Source organism: Ictalurus punctatus, chromosome 25 (genome assembly GCF_001660625.3).
Source record: "Ictalurus punctatus breed USDA103 chromosome 25, Coco_2.0, whole genome shotgun sequence".
Classification (NCBI taxonomy): domain Eukaryota; kingdom Metazoa; phylum Chordata; class Actinopteri; order Siluriformes; family Ictaluridae; genus Ictalurus; species Ictalurus punctatus.
In genome coordinates this window covers 10549287-10568171 of record NC_030440.2, presented here as the reverse complement: position 1 = coordinate 10568171, position 18885 = coordinate 10549287, and the positions used below count along the sequence as shown (strand labels likewise).

The 18885-nt window shown below is 39.8% G+C and overlaps 3 protein-coding genes across 5 annotated transcripts; all 3 read right to left on the bottom strand.

Annotated features, from left to right (window-relative positions):
* Window positions 1-3954: 3954 nt before the first annotated feature.
* si:dkey-86e18.1 (uncharacterized protein LOC557342 homolog) lies at window positions 3955-7776 on the bottom strand. Its single transcript, XM_017455374.3, has 5 exons — window positions 7635-7776; window positions 7433-7473; window positions 7270-7344; window positions 4682-4871; window positions 3955-4516 (listed from the first exon to the last, which is right to left on the bottom strand). The coding sequence occupies exons 1-5, from the start codon at window positions 7699-7701 to the stop codon at window positions 4107-4109; spliced, it is 783 nt and encodes a 260-aa protein (XP_017310863.1). The 5' UTR covers window positions 7702-7776; the 3' UTR covers window positions 3955-4106.
* Window positions 7777-10750: 2974 nt separating this feature from the next.
* On the bottom strand, window positions 10751-13763 carry caiap (CARD- and ANK-containing Inflammasome Adaptor Protein). The gene is made up of 2 exons (XM_017455373.3): window positions 11934-13763; window positions 10751-11706 (listed from the first exon to the last, which is right to left on the bottom strand). The coding sequence occupies exons 1-2, from the start codon at window positions 13338-13340 to the stop codon at window positions 10855-10857; spliced, it is 2259 nt and encodes a 752-aa protein (XP_017310862.1). The 5' UTR covers window positions 13341-13763; the 3' UTR covers window positions 10751-10854.
* Window positions 13764-16165: 2402 nt separating this feature from the next.
* On the bottom strand, window positions 16166-18302 carry jun (Jun proto-oncogene, AP-1 transcription factor subunit). Of its 3 annotated transcripts, none has more exons than XM_017456542.3 (2): window positions 18145-18302; window positions 16166-17855 (listed from the first exon to the last, which is right to left on the bottom strand). In XM_017456542.3, exon 2 carries the CDS (start codon window positions 17853-17855, stop codon window positions 16893-16895), a length of 963 nt encoding a protein of 320 aa, XP_017312031.1. In that variant the 5' UTR covers window positions 18145-18302; the 3' UTR covers window positions 16166-16892.
* Between the last annotated feature and the right edge of the window lie 583 nt (window positions 18303-18885).

Here is an 18885-nt window from a genome sequence, read left to right as displayed (position 1 = left end):
CTCAGATCTGTCACATGAGAAGGTAGACATTTCATTAACAAGTTATGAATGAACTGTCACACATTTGATTTTCTTGTTTAATCAATGTAAAGTTTGGAATCTACAATGATGACAAAACAGTTCATTAGCCCAGCTGATACATCCTACAAAACACGTATATTATTGTCATCAGGAACTATTACTGTACATACAGAGCCAGTGACATGATATTATTGTTGCTGATTTTTATTTAATGATGTATTACTATTAATTACTTTATTGAGGCCGCAAGACATCTAAAGATGTATTTGGTGGCCACAAAATACTTAAATTGTGGCAATTGTATTGTAAAATTATTGAGACACTGAAAGAAAATTTTATGAGATCTTTGTGAGCACAGAAACTTAACCATGGTGATTGACAATATTACATATTACTTCAATCTTGTAATGACACATAAAGACATAGTGAAGTTACTGGCATTGTCACATGGAAATATCATTACCTCACATCACATTAAGCAAATTCTCAAAGTGAATTTTCTGCCTCTTCCTTTCACAAATAATTCCCCCAAGGGCAAGTATTTATTGCACAAACATTTTTCATAAGTAATAATGACTAATAGAAATTTGTGGCCATGAGTTACCTGATATGTGGGCTTTGAAATATTATCTTATAGACTCAGTTTAGTAATTTGTTGCCACACACTATTAAAAAATAAAAAGGGGGTTGGGGGGTTACATCATGGTTAGCAAAAAGTAGGTGACATCATGTTCTAGTGACCCCAATGTAAGTTTCATTCATCTGCACCTCTGAAATGATGCTATCAGTTGGCTGGTAAACTGTAATATGTTGGTGACAAACAAAGTGGCTGACATATTTATATTGATGAAGAAAGGTAATGACTAGGTGATGTTTCATTCAGTACTTTTACATGGACAACACTAATCCGATATTAACCTGATTAAGACGATACTCTGATTAAGAAACAAGCATGTAAACAGCGATTATTGATGACCTTAATCTGACTAAAGTCATACTCGAAGTAAAGACAAATGGAATTAAGACATGTGGAGTATTCCTGTTTTAGTGTAGAGTGCATTACAGACAGGTACACACCTTAATCACACTATTAATGTCGTGTGGGCGTTTTCACCGCATTTTGCCACAGGACATGTAGACACACGGCAGTGCTCAACCATTTGATGGCAAACGAGAGCACAGCTGCCTCCGAAACTGCGTACTTGCCTACTACAGTATATAGTAGGTGAAATACACGTATCTCAGCTACTATATCGTAGGCAAGTACGCGATTTCGGATGCAGCCCACGGCTTCAAGCAGTCATCTATTAGCACATATAGCATGACAAATAATCAACTGCACTTGAAGATTTCGTAATATAAAAAATAAAAACACCCAAAACTGTATACAGTTCCATAACGAAGACGAACTGTATATTGATACGTGAAATTCTGGAGGGACGTCGGACGGCGTGGCGTGGGGACGTAATGACGTGTGCCGTTAATCCATATATGTTCTATAACATATAAAACAGGAACATGAAAGTAATATTCTAAAAGCAACTTATATAAACACCTTAATCACAATATTGTCTTATTCAGAATAAGGTCAATAATTATTAGATTATTGCTGTCCATGAAAACATACTGAGTGTTGCAGTGACTCTCCCCTTAATAATAGGCACGATCATTTTATCATTGAATAACTTATTCGTATCAATATATATATGTTAATGTTTTTTTTGTTACTACAATAGGTTAGCAAGTTCAGAAGAGTATAAGTTGGCTGTTGTGAATGTGATTGGTTCGTTGATCTTTCACAATTAAAAAAACATGCACTTTCACATGATTACTGCATTTGTGATATTTTTCAACAAAACCTCACACTTTTCCCTCCTTTTCAGTATTTCTCCCTTCCATCCATATTATTGTTGATTAATACAGTATATACAGTTAGAAAATGCCCAAGTCAGTATTTTATTAGCTGTTGTTTCAGAACAGCCAGAGCGGTTTCATTGGTCACTCAAATGTCATACTATTTTCGAATGACCTAGAAAGCAGTTTTCAGAAAATCCACATTGTGTGTGCACCAAAGACCACCAGCATCCTGTCAGTCAGCATGTGCAGTATGAAAAGGGTAACAAGCTAACATACAACATGAAGTCTAGGTGAGCACTTGGTGAGGAGTTATTTTTATGAATCAAATACACATATCTACAAACTTAAATGAACACTATGTGTTCTCATACAAACACAAATTTCGTGTCATTGATTATGTAAACAATGATGTAGCAGAATAAATATAGTTTCACAAACCCTACATACAACCACGAAGGAACAGAAGCTTCCACATGAAACATTCTGCGTGTATGTGTGTGTGCATGAGTTTGCAGTCTTGCATCCTACATTCTCAGGGGTCTGCATGAGAACAGAGTGGGTGTTGGGGTGGAGATTCGTGGTGTGGTTTAAACCAGAAAGAAAGCGGCATCTCTTTAACCTGCGCCCTTTATGCTGCATATCCTCCAGACATACATACATACACACACGTTCACAGTTTACTGGAACTGGCAGCTCGATTTCGTCACAGCAGATGAGGTCTGTCTGGCGGTTGAGTTTTCCTTCATTTGTCTTTGCTAATTTTCAACACAAAATTATCGGAAGTTGAACAGTGCCAAAGAGTTTTATATTTTTCCTGTCCTTCACTGCAACCCTCAACCCTGAATAAATCAGTCATTACCACTCATTTTTTTTCACTCATCATATGTCACCAGAATGGAAGATTTTTAACACAGCTGTTGATGCAGGCTGCATAAATGACAGACATTCCAGCAAGTTGGGGAATTACATCGAATTAGTTAGTTACAGTTCCATATATATAGCACTTTTTTAGACACTCAAAGCGCTTTACATAGTATGGGGGGGGGGGGGGGGGGGGTCTCCTCAACCACCACTAGTGTGTAGCATTCACCTGGATCATGTGACGGCAGCTGTAGTGCACCACAACGCCCACCACACTTCAGCTATTAGTGTAGAGGAGAGTGATGTAGCCAATTCATTAGGGGCCATGATAGAGAAGGGCCAATGGGGGAATTGCACCAGGACACCGGCGATAACTCATACTCATTTACGATAAGTGTCCTGGGATTTTTAATGACCACAGAGAGCCAGGACCTCGGTGTAACATCTCATCTGAAAGACGGTGCTGTTTTTAGAGTATAGTGCCCCATCACTATACTGGGGCATTAGGCATAGAGTACATGTATGTAATAACATGAGATCAGATGAGTAAACGCATGATGTAATATGAAGGAAACTTCACCAATAGATGCTGTATTATGCAGGTAGAGCTTTGTAAGTTTCATTTCTCCCCTTACAGGTAAGGGAAACCCTGTCCATGAGTGTACATGTCACTGAAGCCACATATGTCCTATTAAAGCCTCACTACTGAAAACGGCTTCATTTCCCCGAAGTGTTGCACACTAAGCAGTTCCCATTGCTGAAGAAAAAAGGAAGAATGGTTTTGGGGTTGGCGTGGGACGCCTTACAAGCGAACAGATTAGTGGAGCAAGTGTGTTCTTCATACAAACGCATCACCCGTCTCTCTCTCTGAGTCAGCATATCTCTGCTTACTGATAATCCAGTAAGATGCAAATGTGGTTGAACAGCTTTTGTGGTGGGGTCATTATGTAATGAGCTTCAATGTCTCAGTGTGAAACTGCTGAAATGAAGTTAAAAAAACACCCACTCAGGTAAAGCCAAATCACACAATTACATTAGTGATGTGTTCCAGAAGAGACGTTGTACCATTTATACCAGTTATACCAAAAAACCTCAATAGATTCCGGGTCCGAGAAGAACAACATGGCTGAAATTGGCAAAATGAGAAAAACACTCATTTTGGATTTTTCAAACTCTTAGTGATTGAAATGCTCAAAATGCTAAAAAACAGTGAAATACATGTCAAGTAATTTATTAAAAATCTATTTATTTCAGCTACATACAATATAATTTTTTTTTAGAAAGCACAAAATGGAATAAGGAAACAACAAAATTTACAAACGTGAACATGAACATGAACCAGTGAGATCACAGAAATATTTCAAACTTTAATTCTCTTCATCTGAGGAAGACGAGTAGCAGCCCAGTCCCAACATGTGCTCTGTCTTAGCCTCATTTTTTTCAGTGCAGGGGGAAGGTTTTGCCCCCTTTCTCTCTGGCAGTCCTGAAAATCGTATTAAAGCTGAGCTGTGCAGGTTGGGGAGGCTGTTATGCAGGACATGTGCCAGGATGTTTGTTTCATTCTGCTGCCCTGAGGAAGTCCCCCGAGACCCAGCGACTGCTATTGCCAGCCTTGAGTGGTCAAAGGAGAGTGGAAGATCCTGGTCTGGAAGATCAGAGGGGTGTGTAGGACCTGGCTGTGTTGAGTTAAATAGATCCTGCTTATTTGAGGTAGCTGTTGCAGAACTTTCTTGATAACTGGCTTGAACACCAGGACCAGTGGCACAGAGTCTCTTAGCTGTAACAAAGTATGAGAACATTGTTATGTTTAGGAAGTCTAAAAGAACAGTTCACGCTGACCATGGCACACTGAGAAATTGTATTTAATGTAAACTAGAATTTCTGGGAAACTGTAGTTTATATATGTCATATGCATCAGTACAAATAGATCACATTGACGAACCAATGCACTGATCGCCTTTAGAGTCTGGCCTCCTCTTGGTGTACGCTCTGGGGCTCCACGGACGGTGTTTACAGCTGGGGTCTAAAAACTGCAGTTTCTTAAGATAAGCCTTGTACTCCTTTTCCAGTTGCTCAATTTGGTGCTGGAACTCTGCTATCTTCCTCTCTGGATAGTGGGACAACTGGGACTGCTACAGGTACAACAGAGAACGAGGTGAAGGAAGAGAGGGCATGTGATCATTTAAGGTGACCCCCCCCAAACAAAAACAAAAACAAACAAAAAACCCGTTTTCAGTATGTTTTTATTTTCAATGAAATGTTGTACTACTCAATGTTCAATGTGAGTAATCGCTTTGGTGAATTTGTAGGAACTTGCTCATTATGCTTGGCTAATACAGCACTTTTCAACACAGTATGCCTATGATTTATTTTATATGGAAATAAATTATTGGAGTATTAGTATCTAAGGAATAACACAAAATTTCCAGTAACAGGATGTCCTGAAGTACAATAGCCATTTTTATTTATCAATGAACCACCTTTTAACTGTTTATAGTTATATTTAATGTCATGGAACATCAGTAAGACAAGTTAGTTTTTGTTTCTGCCTACATTATAGTGGCTATAAACAGTATTTCCCTCATCAATCTCTTTTTATTTCTCTTGAAGTTAATAAGACAAAAAATGCAATTGCTCAGACAAACCGAAAGTGTTTGTGTTGGGAAAAAAAAAAAAACTTACTCTTACAAAGCTCTGATACCTGAGATTGTTTACATCTCCTTAAACAAAGCTTCACCATATCAGTGATTATACAGTTTTCATTGTTAAATCATTCTGAAAATCCCAAGGACATAGACTTTGTTTATCAATTGGTAAAATTTTTGGAGAGCCGCACCTCAGGAGCCCGAGGCCAACCTCAGTGTACTCTCCTGGGCTTGCCCTCTCGCCTCACCCATATCATAAACAAATGCTTGTGGACCAGTTCTCAGTAGCTACGACTACAAGTGTTACTTTGAAGTTGTTATAATGTATATAGTCACATAGAGCCATAAAATATGCATTTATCATTTTAAAGTGTGCACTGTCATCTGTCTATTTTATGTGTATATTGGTAAATCCAACACGTAACAGACAACTGCTCAAGTGTGCTCTATCTATATTTTAACCTTATGGTCATGATGCATGCCCTGTGGAATAAATCATTAAGAAAATGCAGTTCATGTTACAAATTTTTCTCTATTTAAAATAACTGTGAGGTTGGACTAGGATCAAATGAACATTTTGAGGCAGATCCAGGACACACACTGACCTCAGTAACACTGGCTCAGAGCCAAACATTCAGAATATATACACAGTGTAATAAAGAGGGGGATACATTTGGACAAAACCTAGTCTATATTTCCTGTGCTGTACATATTGCCTGTGCTCATGAACAAAGCATTTAAGAAGGTCCACCAGGGAAAAGCTACATATTAAAAAATGTCTGTAATTAGCCACAAATGTTTCAGTGGCTCTTAAACTGCAGAACACCAAACCCCATCTATCCGTCCATCCATTTTCAGTACCGCATCATCCTACACAGGGTCACGGCAGAGCCTGAAGCCTATTCCTCCCTCAGAAAGGATGTGTTAATATCCTACACACTGTTTGTGTTATTACTATTTCAACACATATTGTGTTAAATGATCCGATAAATGTTGTACGAAAAAGGAAAAAAAAAATCACACGAGTGACCAGCACAACCCATGTTAAATTATTGTCCAATCACGTTGTGGACTGCGGAATCGACATCGTCATCCAACGCTTAACTTTCCTCAAAGTGAATGTTTGTTGCTTTGACCTTTTGATTGTGATAGCAGAGTCGGAGTCCTGAGGCGAGGAAATTAAATGACCAAGTTAGAGTTCATTACTATTTAGCATTAATGCTGCTGAAAATGCCTGGCGGAGTTTGTGATATTTACGCATTGAGCTCTCAAAAATGTATTCATTGGAAAACAGCAACTCAGAGAGTGATAATCAACTTTACCTGTCATGATGGTTTCAGGAGTGAATATCATGTACTGCTTCCTCAGTGTTGGCACTACACTACTATTATGTTGGCTGTGAAATATGGACCATTTTACAAAATAGGGGATATTTTACGTTGTTATAAACAATGCATAGGCCCAGACCATCAAAGCTGCTCACTATATTTCAACTGTATATTCACTTTATCCCCCCCATTCATACGGCTTTAAACCCATTAAATGCATTATAGCGTTCAATATCAGTATTGTGTTATTGCTCTCACGCTAACTTGACTCACGCAATTCTCGTTGCTATGGTAACGTTGATCCTAACGCTCCCTCCACGCATGCGCATAAATTCGGCTCGAATATCATGTAACGTGCATATAAATAAAGATTGCCTACGGAGTGTCCAGTTTAGGAAACATATAAACTGTTCATATTGAATCCGCAGTCGGTATGAATGAACTCGAAATCCTTCGCATATAAACACAAGCAATGATATGACCTCCTATGAGCAGACACACGTGCACTTCCTGTTTTTAAAACATTGTGCACCACTTTAGTATGATGTGGTTTATACCTGCAGGTAATATTCAATTTCTTTCTTGATGCTTGGTATCCATTTTTTCACGGCTGCAACCGAATTTAACGTCGCCTAGAGGAACAATGGCAATATGAATTAGAAAAACATAACAGGAGCAATAGCTAATTGTTGTAGAAGTGTGCTTGGATGAATAACTCACAAGTTTTGGTCTAGAGCCGTGCACATCTTTAATGCGACCTTCTGGATTTAAAAACAGACAAATCAAAACAATTAAACGTACTGTAGCTACTGCTCACACAATCACAAGCACGTTTTAGCAATAAATAAAAGAAAAGAAAAAGAAAGAAACATTCCGACGCTCCAAACTGAAACCACTAATCTGAATGGAAGGCAGGTTTTACCCTCTCTTTCTTTCTGAAGCCATAATCGATTTAATTTTCCAAGCTGTTTTTCTTCATTCCTGGCCATTCCAGACGTCGTGGGGTGGAAATGGAGAATCACGTGACACGCGCACAAAAACCGAAAGCAGTGACGTCAGTGAGCGTGAGTCACGCGCCGCATAGCTGAAGACGGGTGACCTCTTTGTTATCAGGGTATCACGAGCTCTGTAGCAGGGTCTGGATTCTGGTTGTTGTTGTTGTTGATGTTGTTGTTATTCTTCTTGTCTTTCTTCTTCTCCTTCTCTTCGTCTTCTTCATTTATATGGTTGCATTAGCGCCCGCTTTGTGACAGTTACCCCCCTGTATCAAAAGCAACGCAATGCAAAATAAATAATATAAATAATTACACAAATAACACATGTGCAAATGTGCATATGGCTTCCTGTGCAGGATAATAATAATAATAATAATAATAATAATAATAATAATAATAATTCAAATTAGGGGTCACCAAAGAAACTAAATTCACAAAGCAGGTTCAAGAGTTGTTGTTTTTTTTCTACTTTGCCTTTGCATATTTTTTTAAGATAGTGAAGAACAAATACAATATGATTCGGAAAGGCTTTTTTTTTTTTTTTTTTTTTTAAAAAGAGGCGTTGCTTTTGGGACTTTGCATTTACAGTTGAGGACAACTAGGGTAAAGATATTCAATCTCAGTTTTTAACAACTCATATTTAATATGATCATATATTTCTTTTGGCAAGTTGACTGGGGTGTCTACTTTGCACATCTGTGGGATGTTCTGGACAAACAAGTTCGATCCATGTAGGCCCCACCTTGCAACTTACAGGACTGAAAGGATCTGCTGCTAACATCTTGATGCCAGATACCACAGCACACCTTCCGAGGTCTTGTGGAGCCAAGGAGGACCTACACAATATTAGGCAGGTGGTTTTAATGGCTAGTTGTTATGGCTGATCAGTGTTTGTGTGTGTATGTGTGTGTATGTGTGTGTATGTGTGTGTGTGTGTGTGTGTGTGTGTGTGTGTGTGTGTGTGTGTGTGTACGTACAGGGGTAGATTTAATGATTTGGGGGCCCTAGGCAAAATATAGGAATGGGGCAGATGGCAAATTCCTTTTTTTGGTGAAACACATGTCGAAAATATTCTTTAATATCTTATGATTTAATTTCTTCAACATTAAAAAACAGAAAGTTCATGCTTGTCTGCCTTCAGTATTTAGACCATCTTATTGCTTATCCCAAGTTTTACTGTACAGTTCTTTAGATGTTTAGTCAATTTGCTTGTGTTAAATGAGCTATTTTTTACCCCTCCTCTTGACAGTTTAGCAGAGCATAGTTTGTAGTCTGCTCTACTTTCATCACCATCACTTATCTTAAAATATTTCCAAAGTGCTGACATTGTTCCTCTTCCGACTACCTGCTCAACTGATGAGAGGTTAGGCTATGTCACGTTGTCATAAAGTGGTATCGGTGCGGTTGTATCGGGGTAGTTTTACAAGTACGAGTACGAGTACATGAGCACAGTATCGGCCCGACACCTGAGTACTGATATCGGTATCAGTGTATCCCTAGTACAAATGGAGGAAATTCAAGACCATTGTTACCCTCACCAGGAGTGGTCGACCAACAAAGATCACTCCAAAAGCAAGACGTGTAATAATCCACGAGGTCACAAACTAACCCAAGGTAACTTCTAAGCAATTAAAAGCCTCTCTCACATTGGCTAATGTTGATGTTTATGAGTCCATCATCAGGAGAACACTGAACAACACTGGTGTGCATGGCAGGGTTGCAAGGAGAAAGCAACTGCTCTCGAAAAATAACATTGCTGTCGTCTGCAGTTTGCTAAAGATCACATGAACAAGCCAGAAGGCTACTGGAAAAATGAATTGTGGATGAATGAGACCAAAATAGAAATTTTAGTTTATATGAGAAGCATTATGTTTGGAGAAAGGAAAACACTGCATTCCAGCGCAAGAACCTTATTCTATCTGTGAAACATGGTGGTGGTAGTATCATGGTTTGCTGCATCTTGGCCAGGATGACTTGCCATCATTGATGGAACAATGAATTCTGAATGATATCAGTGAATTCTAAAGGAAAATGTCACGATATCTGTCCATGAACTGAATCTCAAGAGAAAGTGGGTCATGCTGCAAGACAACGAGCCTAAACACACAAGTTGTTCTGCCAAAGAATGGGTAAAGAAAAATAAAGTTAATGTTTATTACAAAATGGCCAAAGTCAAAGTCCTGACCTTAATCTAATGGAAATGTTGTGGAAGGACCTGAAGTAAGCAGTTCATGTGAGGAAACCCACCAACATCTCAGAGTTGAAGCTGTTCTGTACTGAGGAATGTGCTAAAATTCCTCCAAGCTGATCTGGAGGACTGATCAACAGTTACTGGAAATGCTTAGTTGCAGTTATTGCTGCACAAGGAGGTCACACCAGATACTGAAAGCAAAGAATCACATACTTTTGCCACACAGATATATAATATTAGATAATTCTCTCAATAAATAAATGACCAATTATAATATTTTCATATCATTTGTTTAATTGGGTTATCTTCGTCTACTTTTAGGTCTTGTGTGAAGATCTGATGTTGTAATAAGTCATATTTATGCAGATATATAGAAAATTCTACACACTTTCAAGCACCACTGTAGATTCCAAACCGGGTACCTTTTGTACAGTGCCCATGTAGCTGTAAGTGGTAAGAATTTCTTTAAAAAGAATAAGCGACAATTACAGAGGAAGGATATATGAACACCCTGAACACACCTTAGTATCAGTTTCAATATGAATGACGTTACTTAAACAGGCAATCCACCCAAAAGGAAAACTCAGTTGGTATAAGTACATTAGTCTGTAAGATTTACTAAGTAGAGTTTACTTAGTAAATTAATTCCTCTCCAATAATCACCACTATAAACCAGTATAGCACTTAATAGTAGTTTTGAAGCTTTACCTCTTTGCATTGGGCTGTATAAAAATGCAGCATTTGGCTGACACCTAGTGACCAGATGTTGATGTAGCATTTATTTAGATGAAAAAATAAGCATGCATTACATGTATCTTATTATATTATACTGCCTGGTTATAGTTCTGCAAATGTACAATGTGATGAAACAGATTTCAACCAAAATAATAATAAAAAAAGCTTTTAATCAACACGATTTCTTTCATCAAAGCATTCTGACATGGGCTTTTTATTTTTTATTTTATGAGGAACATCTTCCTCTTCAGCAGCACAACAATGTTCTGGTGGTTTAGGGTGCCCTCTGCCTCTGCTACCTGAAGGGGTGTTTTCATCACATTGTTAGTAGCCTTGAGGTTTACCTTCTCTCCAAGAGTCCAGTTCACCAGCTTTTGCACTGTACCTAGATACCCTGTTCGACAGGCCCAGTGTAACGGTGTGTCTTTATTATTGTCAGTGGCATTGATCTTGGCTTGTCTTTCCAGCAGCAGACCGACCACAAGCTCCTTGCCATGTTCTGCAGCCAAATGTAGAGGTGTCCTCCTCCAAACGTTCCTCTCATTCACATTTTTATTCCTACCAGATGTGAGAATTACAGCAGCCACATGTACATGCCCATTCCTAGCGGCATAATGCAGAGCTGTACAGCCATCCATGTCTTTGGCTGCCACGTTTGCCTTCGCAGAAAGTAGGGTTGAAACGGCCTGAGCATGTCCTGCCATCGCAGCCAGGTGTAATGGAGTCTTTTTGTCTTTCTCAACAGTGTGAGTGTTGGATCCAGCATGAAGAAGCAGTTTTATGATGCCTGCATCACCTTGAGCAGCTGCCCAGTGTAGCGCTGTCCTAGCCTGTCTGTCTTGTGCATGGACATCTGCCTTTCCTTCCAACAGCTGGGCCACAGACTCCTTGTGTCCACTCTGACTAGCAAGATGGAGGGCAGTGAATCCATCCTGAGTTACTGAATTGATCTGAGCCCCATTGTGGAGCAACAGGGCCATCAGTGCAGGTTGGTTGTGTAAGGCGCTAAAATGAAGAGGCATCTGCTCTTTGGGGCCAATTATGTTGGGCTTCATGCCCATATCTAGTAATATCTAGAAGAAATTTTTAGAAGTTATTTAAAGAAATAGTGGTGATACTTGATTAAATGCCTTATTTTATTTTAAGTTCTCAAAAGTTATTTGCTTTTATATTAATGTGAATAAACATGCAAATATTTTTTTCCCTCCATTTTTTCAATTTATTTACCAAGATCAGTGTCTCTGCACAGAATAAATATGCTTTAATATGGATTTGTTACCAAAATTATTAATAAACATACCTCTGTTATTGGCATACTGCCACTTTGGATGGCCAGGTGAAGAGCAGACATCTGATTAGGTAGTCTCTTATCCAGCTGAGCTTTGTTTGAAACTAACACTTTAAAGACCTCCAAATTGCTCAGCTCTATGGCTAGGAGCAGTGGTGTGTAACCCAGGTCATTACACACATTAACATCAACTCCACTGTCAATAAGAGCAGCCACAATCATGTCCAAGTTCCTCTGTACTGCTTTGAACAGAATAGATTTTAGTTCATTTTCAGACATTGCTGTCTTAATGTTCATCAGAAGCAGTGACAGCATAGGCTTGCTGTTTAGTTCGAATGCAGCCTCAATAATTCCATAATCTACCTGAGCTCCAGCTTGAAGAAGCACGGCAGCTGTCTTCTCATTTCCTCGGCTAATGGCATGGAATAGTGCCGTCTTCCTTTGGCCATCTCTGGTGTCTACTGAGGCACCATTACTCAGTAAAATTTCTGCCAGCACAGAGTCATCATCTACTGCAGCCATGTGCAGGAATGTAGTCTGGTTCTTGAAGCTTCTTCTTTCCTCCACCACCAGCGTTCTGACTGTGTTTTCATGCCCATTTTGTGCTGCTAAATGTTGGGGGGTTTTTGAGGCTTGGTCTTTGGCATAGATGTCAGCTCCAGCCCTTATGAGAGCCACTACAGCTGCTGTGTGCCCCATCTCTGACGCCTTGTGGAGGGCAGTGCGACCTAAATGATCCCTTAAATCGAGTTTCACTCCTTGACAAAGCAAAAAGTTTATAACTGACACTTGACCGTGTTCTGCAGCAAGGTGTAGGATGGTACCAGACGATGCAGTTCTGTCATTGATATTTATGCCTCTTATTAGTTCCTGTAATAGGGGCACGTCACCTGTACACACTGCTTTGAAAATTGCAGTTGATGAGTCTTCGGGTTTTGCAGAGCTCTTCTTTAATTCGTACAAAGAAGAAGCCAGCTCTGTCTTTTTTGATTTATGCAATGATCCTTCATACAAAGGGTTCCTAGAGGTATCCTGAATTTTTTTAATTGGACATTGTCGATCTTTTTCTAGCAGATATCCAATCAGCTGCCTTCGTGTATCCTTAATGTTTTCATTCAGCTGGCCCACATAGGTTTTCATGTTCTGGTAGAGGTCAGGTTGAGCACACTTCAGGCATGGGTAGAAGAAGATGCGACATGCCCGTTCCCCTCGTGACACCAGGATGTTGAGCATTCTGGAGTTCTTTTCCTCTTGTGCTGCAATGCTGGATACAAGAACTCTGTTCTCAGGTAGAAGGACTCCATTAGAGACAAGAAGGTCCAGTAAGTCTTCTGTGTTGGAGATACCACCAACTAGCTCTTTCCTTCTAGTCCGGATTACTTCAATAGCATATGGATTTGTAAACTTGGTTGAACCCATGGCACTTACTCTAAAACAGCAGTCAATGGTTAGAGCTCCAGAAAGGTCTCCTACACCAAAAATCCTTTGAGAGGTCTGGACATACTGTAGGCGTGCCTACAATGGCTTGAGTTATCACCAAGCATTCAAATATCTCTTAGCAACCACATATCGGGAAAATGCAGGTGAATGTCCACTTCAGGAATCCATTTCTTAATAGTAGTTCTTCTTGTAGTTATTTGAAAAACTGTTCTATTTGTGCATACTACATATTTATGAAAATAATTTATACTTTTGATGTGTTTAAATCCTTAGCTTGTTTAAGGTGTCTACTCCTATGAAATCTGACACATGACTACTGTAACCATAACTATTAATTGTCGTTGTGTTTGTGTTCATGTATTATTGAGACAAATACATGAACACATAAATGAATATAACTTAGACACACATTAATATGTGCAAATCTTCTCAAATAAGGTCTTTGTGTAGCCTGTATTGTTGAAGGAATGTCACACTACTTGATCATATTAATTATGATGATTTTTTTTATTCTCACGATAGAACCTTTTGAAATTAAGCTGGAATCTTTTTTTTTTTATTTCAAATTAATAATTATATGGTCACAGGATCAAAGTCTGTGAACAACAGTGTTTTATATATTCGTTTAATTATTTTAAACCATCATCCTTATATGACATATATTAAGTGTTTATCTAGGTAAACAGTATGTATTCTTGCGAAGGTGATATGAGAAATTTTACAGCATTAAAAAACATTTCGACAGTCTTTTAAGCTATATAACTACAATTCTTGGGAAATAAAGAAAGTTCAATTCTTTAGCTAGATATATTTATTATAACAAAAGCAGAGTGACCAAGGACTGGAGCACGGAGCTCAGGCTGTATGAGGAGTTCCACTTCCCGGAAGACACGCCTACTGGCTGCTTAGTGACGTTGACTTCCGACCATTATCTCGCCTTATATAGTCATGTGGGGAACGGCTTTCCGGTATGATGTCACCCTTTTAACAAGCGTGGACAGTGAAAAGAGTGCATAAATATTGCATGGAATTGTTATAAATATTGCATACAATATGACATCTGTTGAAATGAATTTGAAATGAGGAAGACTACACTTCTTTTGTCAGCTTGTAATACTACACAGAAATTATAAAATGGGATTTTACAGGCAGTTTTATTGTCCTTTTAACCAACGAATAATACACATATTAAAGGATAGTTCTGGACTGCACTTGTTGTTTTAGCCTTTATCAGTAACACAACAGTGCTTTACAACAGAGTAAACAAGGAATTTGACTCATTGTGATTATAGACGTAAAGTCACACACACACACACACACACACACACACACACACACACACACACACACACACACAGCATCCACTCCTGTGCATAGGACATGTTGTTATAATGCCCATTGTCCATATAAAATAATAATAATAATAATAATAATAATAATAATAATAATAATAATAATACTTTTTTATAATTACATTTTATATACCGGTTGTATCTTGAACACAAAACCCTAGCAATGCATCATTGACATCACTGACAATAGTATTTGTGGAGGAATTAAGTAAGATTATCTATCTGATCCGTTTTAACTTTAACTTAACCTCTGTGGATTGCTTGAAAATGTTTAAATAGACTATGTTGCCCACATAACACTAACACGTTATTCTGTACTATAATAATAAAATTGTTTAAGTTAATTTACCAGAACACATTAAATCACATTCCTGTAGACCATTTCGATGCATATAATTGTATTCGAATTGCACATTTTATAGTTTTTTTCTGCTCTAAAACACCTGATCAGCTGATCATCAGGCCTCTACATGGTCGATGTGGTTGTTCTAGTATAGCGAAAACACTCTTTATGGTAGATGTAGGGTACGTCTGGGATGGACAAATCTTCCCTGAAGTGGATCTGCGCTGATTTAACACGGAGTGATCGCGCCCTCTAGCGGTACAAAGCCGCCATTGATTAGAAACCACCTGGTGCGAAATAAAAATTAGACCTGTGTCCAAGTTTTTTGATCGACTTTATAAAGCTGGCTTATTACCTGTTCTACAGTTATTAAATAAAACTAATCAATTATGAATTTAAATATAAACTTAATCTGGATGTTAAATTAAGTGATACATTTTATTGTTTTTACAGTGATATTCACTGAATGTATGTTTATTGTGTACAAACCATGACATCCTAGCACTCTTAATGGCTAAGTGTAAACGTGGACACGTCTAATATACTAATGCAGTGGCAGTAAAAGTACTTAATTTTAATATGCTAATAGCTTAGGGCACTGCTTTGCAAATAAAATCACTCAGTGAAGGATGTAAGTGTTCTAAAATGGCACAAATATTAAGTGGTGCACAATTACAGTCCAGCAGTTGGCTGATTTCTCTGTTCACAGACAATTAATTACCAGGTTTATTATGTATTAGAGAAATTACTAACATATGGACTCCAGCCCTCCAAGACTGTAGTCAGGCTTTCCTGTATTAACACTTTATTAACAATAGTTACATTGTGAAACTGTAACTACATGTGAATAAAATAAAAATGCTACAGGTCAGACTAACAAGTAGTGCTGAAGGCTTTATTCACACCACATTAGATTAAGGAATTAATTGTGTAGATTCACTATACCTAAATGAATGAACAAAATTTACTTTGTGTTGATATGTTGTGAGAGGAGAGATACATGCTTTCATGCTGTGTATAGAATGTTCCTTGCACTAGCTGCTCTGAAATCATGGGTAAACATGTTTGTGTTGGCCCTGGCACGCATATTTCCATAGAGACAAGAGACATTGTTTTTGTTTCAACATACTTTTATTACAGTTCATAAATATTGATTAGTTTCTGTTGAGGCCAGAAAACAAACATTAAAAAAAATTATGTAGTACTTTTATTACAAATGGTAAACTTAAGTACTCATCTTTGTCTTTATTTACACATAATGAGTGAAACCTCATTAAAAAACTTTTTAGAAAAAGAAACTGCTGAAGCTCGACTAACTCAACATCAATTTGATTCAGTTTAAGAGCAGTAAAAGTACATTGCAACTCAGAAGTCAGGCAGCTTTTGTCAAAAAAAATGTTTTTTTTTTTTTCAGACTTAAGTGGACGCAACTTCCTGTTTTTGGCTCGCCAGTACAAGCGACAATGTTTCCTATCACAGTTCTCTTTTTCTCTTCTAATACTGAGTGCTCCTGTAAAGCTTAGGTCCATGCACAACTTGGTCAAAAGTGAGCAAGGTTGAGTCTCTTTTTGTCATTAGGAAAAAAAGAAACATGTAACAGTGCGAGGCTCTCATGCTGTCCGGTGCTGCCCGGTTTGTCACCAGCGGACGCAGTCTGCGGAGTTTTCAACTCCAATCCGGACATCCTTTTACGCGCCAAAGCGTAAAGGCGCGCGGTCACACAGTTCCCGGTCCTGGTGGGCTATTGCCAGTAGAGATTACCGGCCTGCCACTTCTGGTTAGCGTGTCCTTTTCAGTCCGTTACGCGACAACTCCTTATGTCCGCTCTCGCCCTCTTCAGAATGTCTGCAGCTGCTGCGTCAACATGAGCTGACAGCCGCTGTTGACGTGGTTCATGACTTTCTGTTTGAGCTGGGCGACCTGTTCGCGCAGCATATTGGCGGTGGATGCCAGCTCTGAGTTTTGCGACTTCAGCGTCTTGACCTTGTCCTCGAGGCGGGAGATTCTCTCCAGCTTCCTCTTGCGGCACTTGGAAGCGGCGATGCGGTTGCGCATGCGCTTGCGCTCGGCCTTGATGCGCTCCTGACTCTCCATGTCGATGGGCGAGAGCGGCGGCGTTTCCCCAGGCATCTCGGGCACAGTTTGCGGCTCCTCTTTGAGCGCCTGCAGGCGCGGGTGTTGCACGGCCATGGTGTGCTGCTGCTGCTGCTGCTGCTGTGGTGGCATAGACGTGGTCGTGTAGCTGCTCATGGCCGGATTGGCGCTGGTGAAGCTCGGTGCCGTGGTGATAGGCGGGTTAAACGTGCTCAGGTCGGCGTATACCGGTGGTTCCGAGCGCACGGTCGAGCTGTACACGGCTCCGCCCGCAATCGACGACACGGGCGCCATGGAGTTGTTGATGGTAGTTTGAGGGGTCGTAGTGACGCTGCTGGGCGGCATGTGCTGGTGGTGGAGCTCGGCCAGCGCGCGCACGAAGCCCTCGGCGAAACCTTCCTGCTCGTCCGTGACATTTTTAGGACACAGGAACTGGGTTGGCGTGGGAGTCGTGGTGATCAGACCGTTGCTGGACTGAATAATAAGGCGCTCGAGCTCTGGAGAGGCCAACTTGAGGAGGCCGACGTCCGGCGACGTGAGAATGTCATTTATTTTGGGGCGCAGGTGCGGCTTGAGCGTGCTGCTCGGGTCCGACAGGTTCAGGGTCATGCTGTGCTTCAGCGTCTTGGCGTTGTATCCGAACGCGGCGCCGTCGTGCTGCGAGAACGCGCCGCTCAGAGAGTCGTCGTAGAAAGTAGTTTCCATCTTAGTAGACATAGAAAGACAAACCAAAAACTTTTGGCTCAAGCAGTTGTTTCACTCACACTCCCGATTCACCCTAGTCTTCTTTCAGCCTGCTTCTGATTTTTATAAAACAACAACGTGTACAATAGTGTCAGGGAGCCTACCAACAGCAGGCGGCTTCAGACTTCAGTCCTGTTTGATTACACTCCGCGTCCAGTAACAAACTTTACCGCGGAATAAATAATAATAATAAAAAAAAGTTATCGAAACGAACTCAACCACTCGAAGACGATATAATAAACCAGTATACCTGGCCCTGTTATGAGCTTTCGAATCGTCGGCTGTCGGAAAGCATATGGTTCTAAACTTTTATTTTTGAATTCAGCACCGCTCGTCCCTCGGTCGCTTCTCTGTGGCGAAGTCTGTATACTCTGAACTCCTCCAGCGTGGAGGCCAACCTTATCTGCTACCGCTGCCACACTAAAAATAGGCCTCCCAATGATGTCATGCCTGAAGTCTCTTATTGGCTGGAGGCTATTCGTGGGGCGTTCCACAGTGTTCAGATAAGGCGCGTTGCCTAGACTACCATACCACCAGAAGATTCTTCTCCGCGCAAAGCCTTATGGGATGAGGTAATGCTGCAAGTCGATGAACGGTGCATTATGGGATTACGTATTGTTTTTGAATATCTAGTTACGCGCTCTAGCTGTTTCAGACTGTAGTGGGATACAAAGTCTGTGAGATTGTTAGGGAGCGATGATATTGTGTTGCAATGTTTTTAGGCTACTGTTACCGCATACTGTTAGATATAGTTTTAACAGTGCTTTGGAATTTTTGTTACAAATACTTTGTGGGGGGAGAATGGGAGTATTATTTTGAAGGGAAAATCCGACATTAGAAGTAGTTGTTCCTTTTGTAGTTTTATTTAAAAATAAAATCTGACAAGGTACCCGGTGTGAAGAGAATAGACGAGCCTTATTTAGTGTAATTCTGGCAGAAAACGTAGGCTACATCAATTTTAAAACAAAACAAACACGTTTTTAACAGAAGT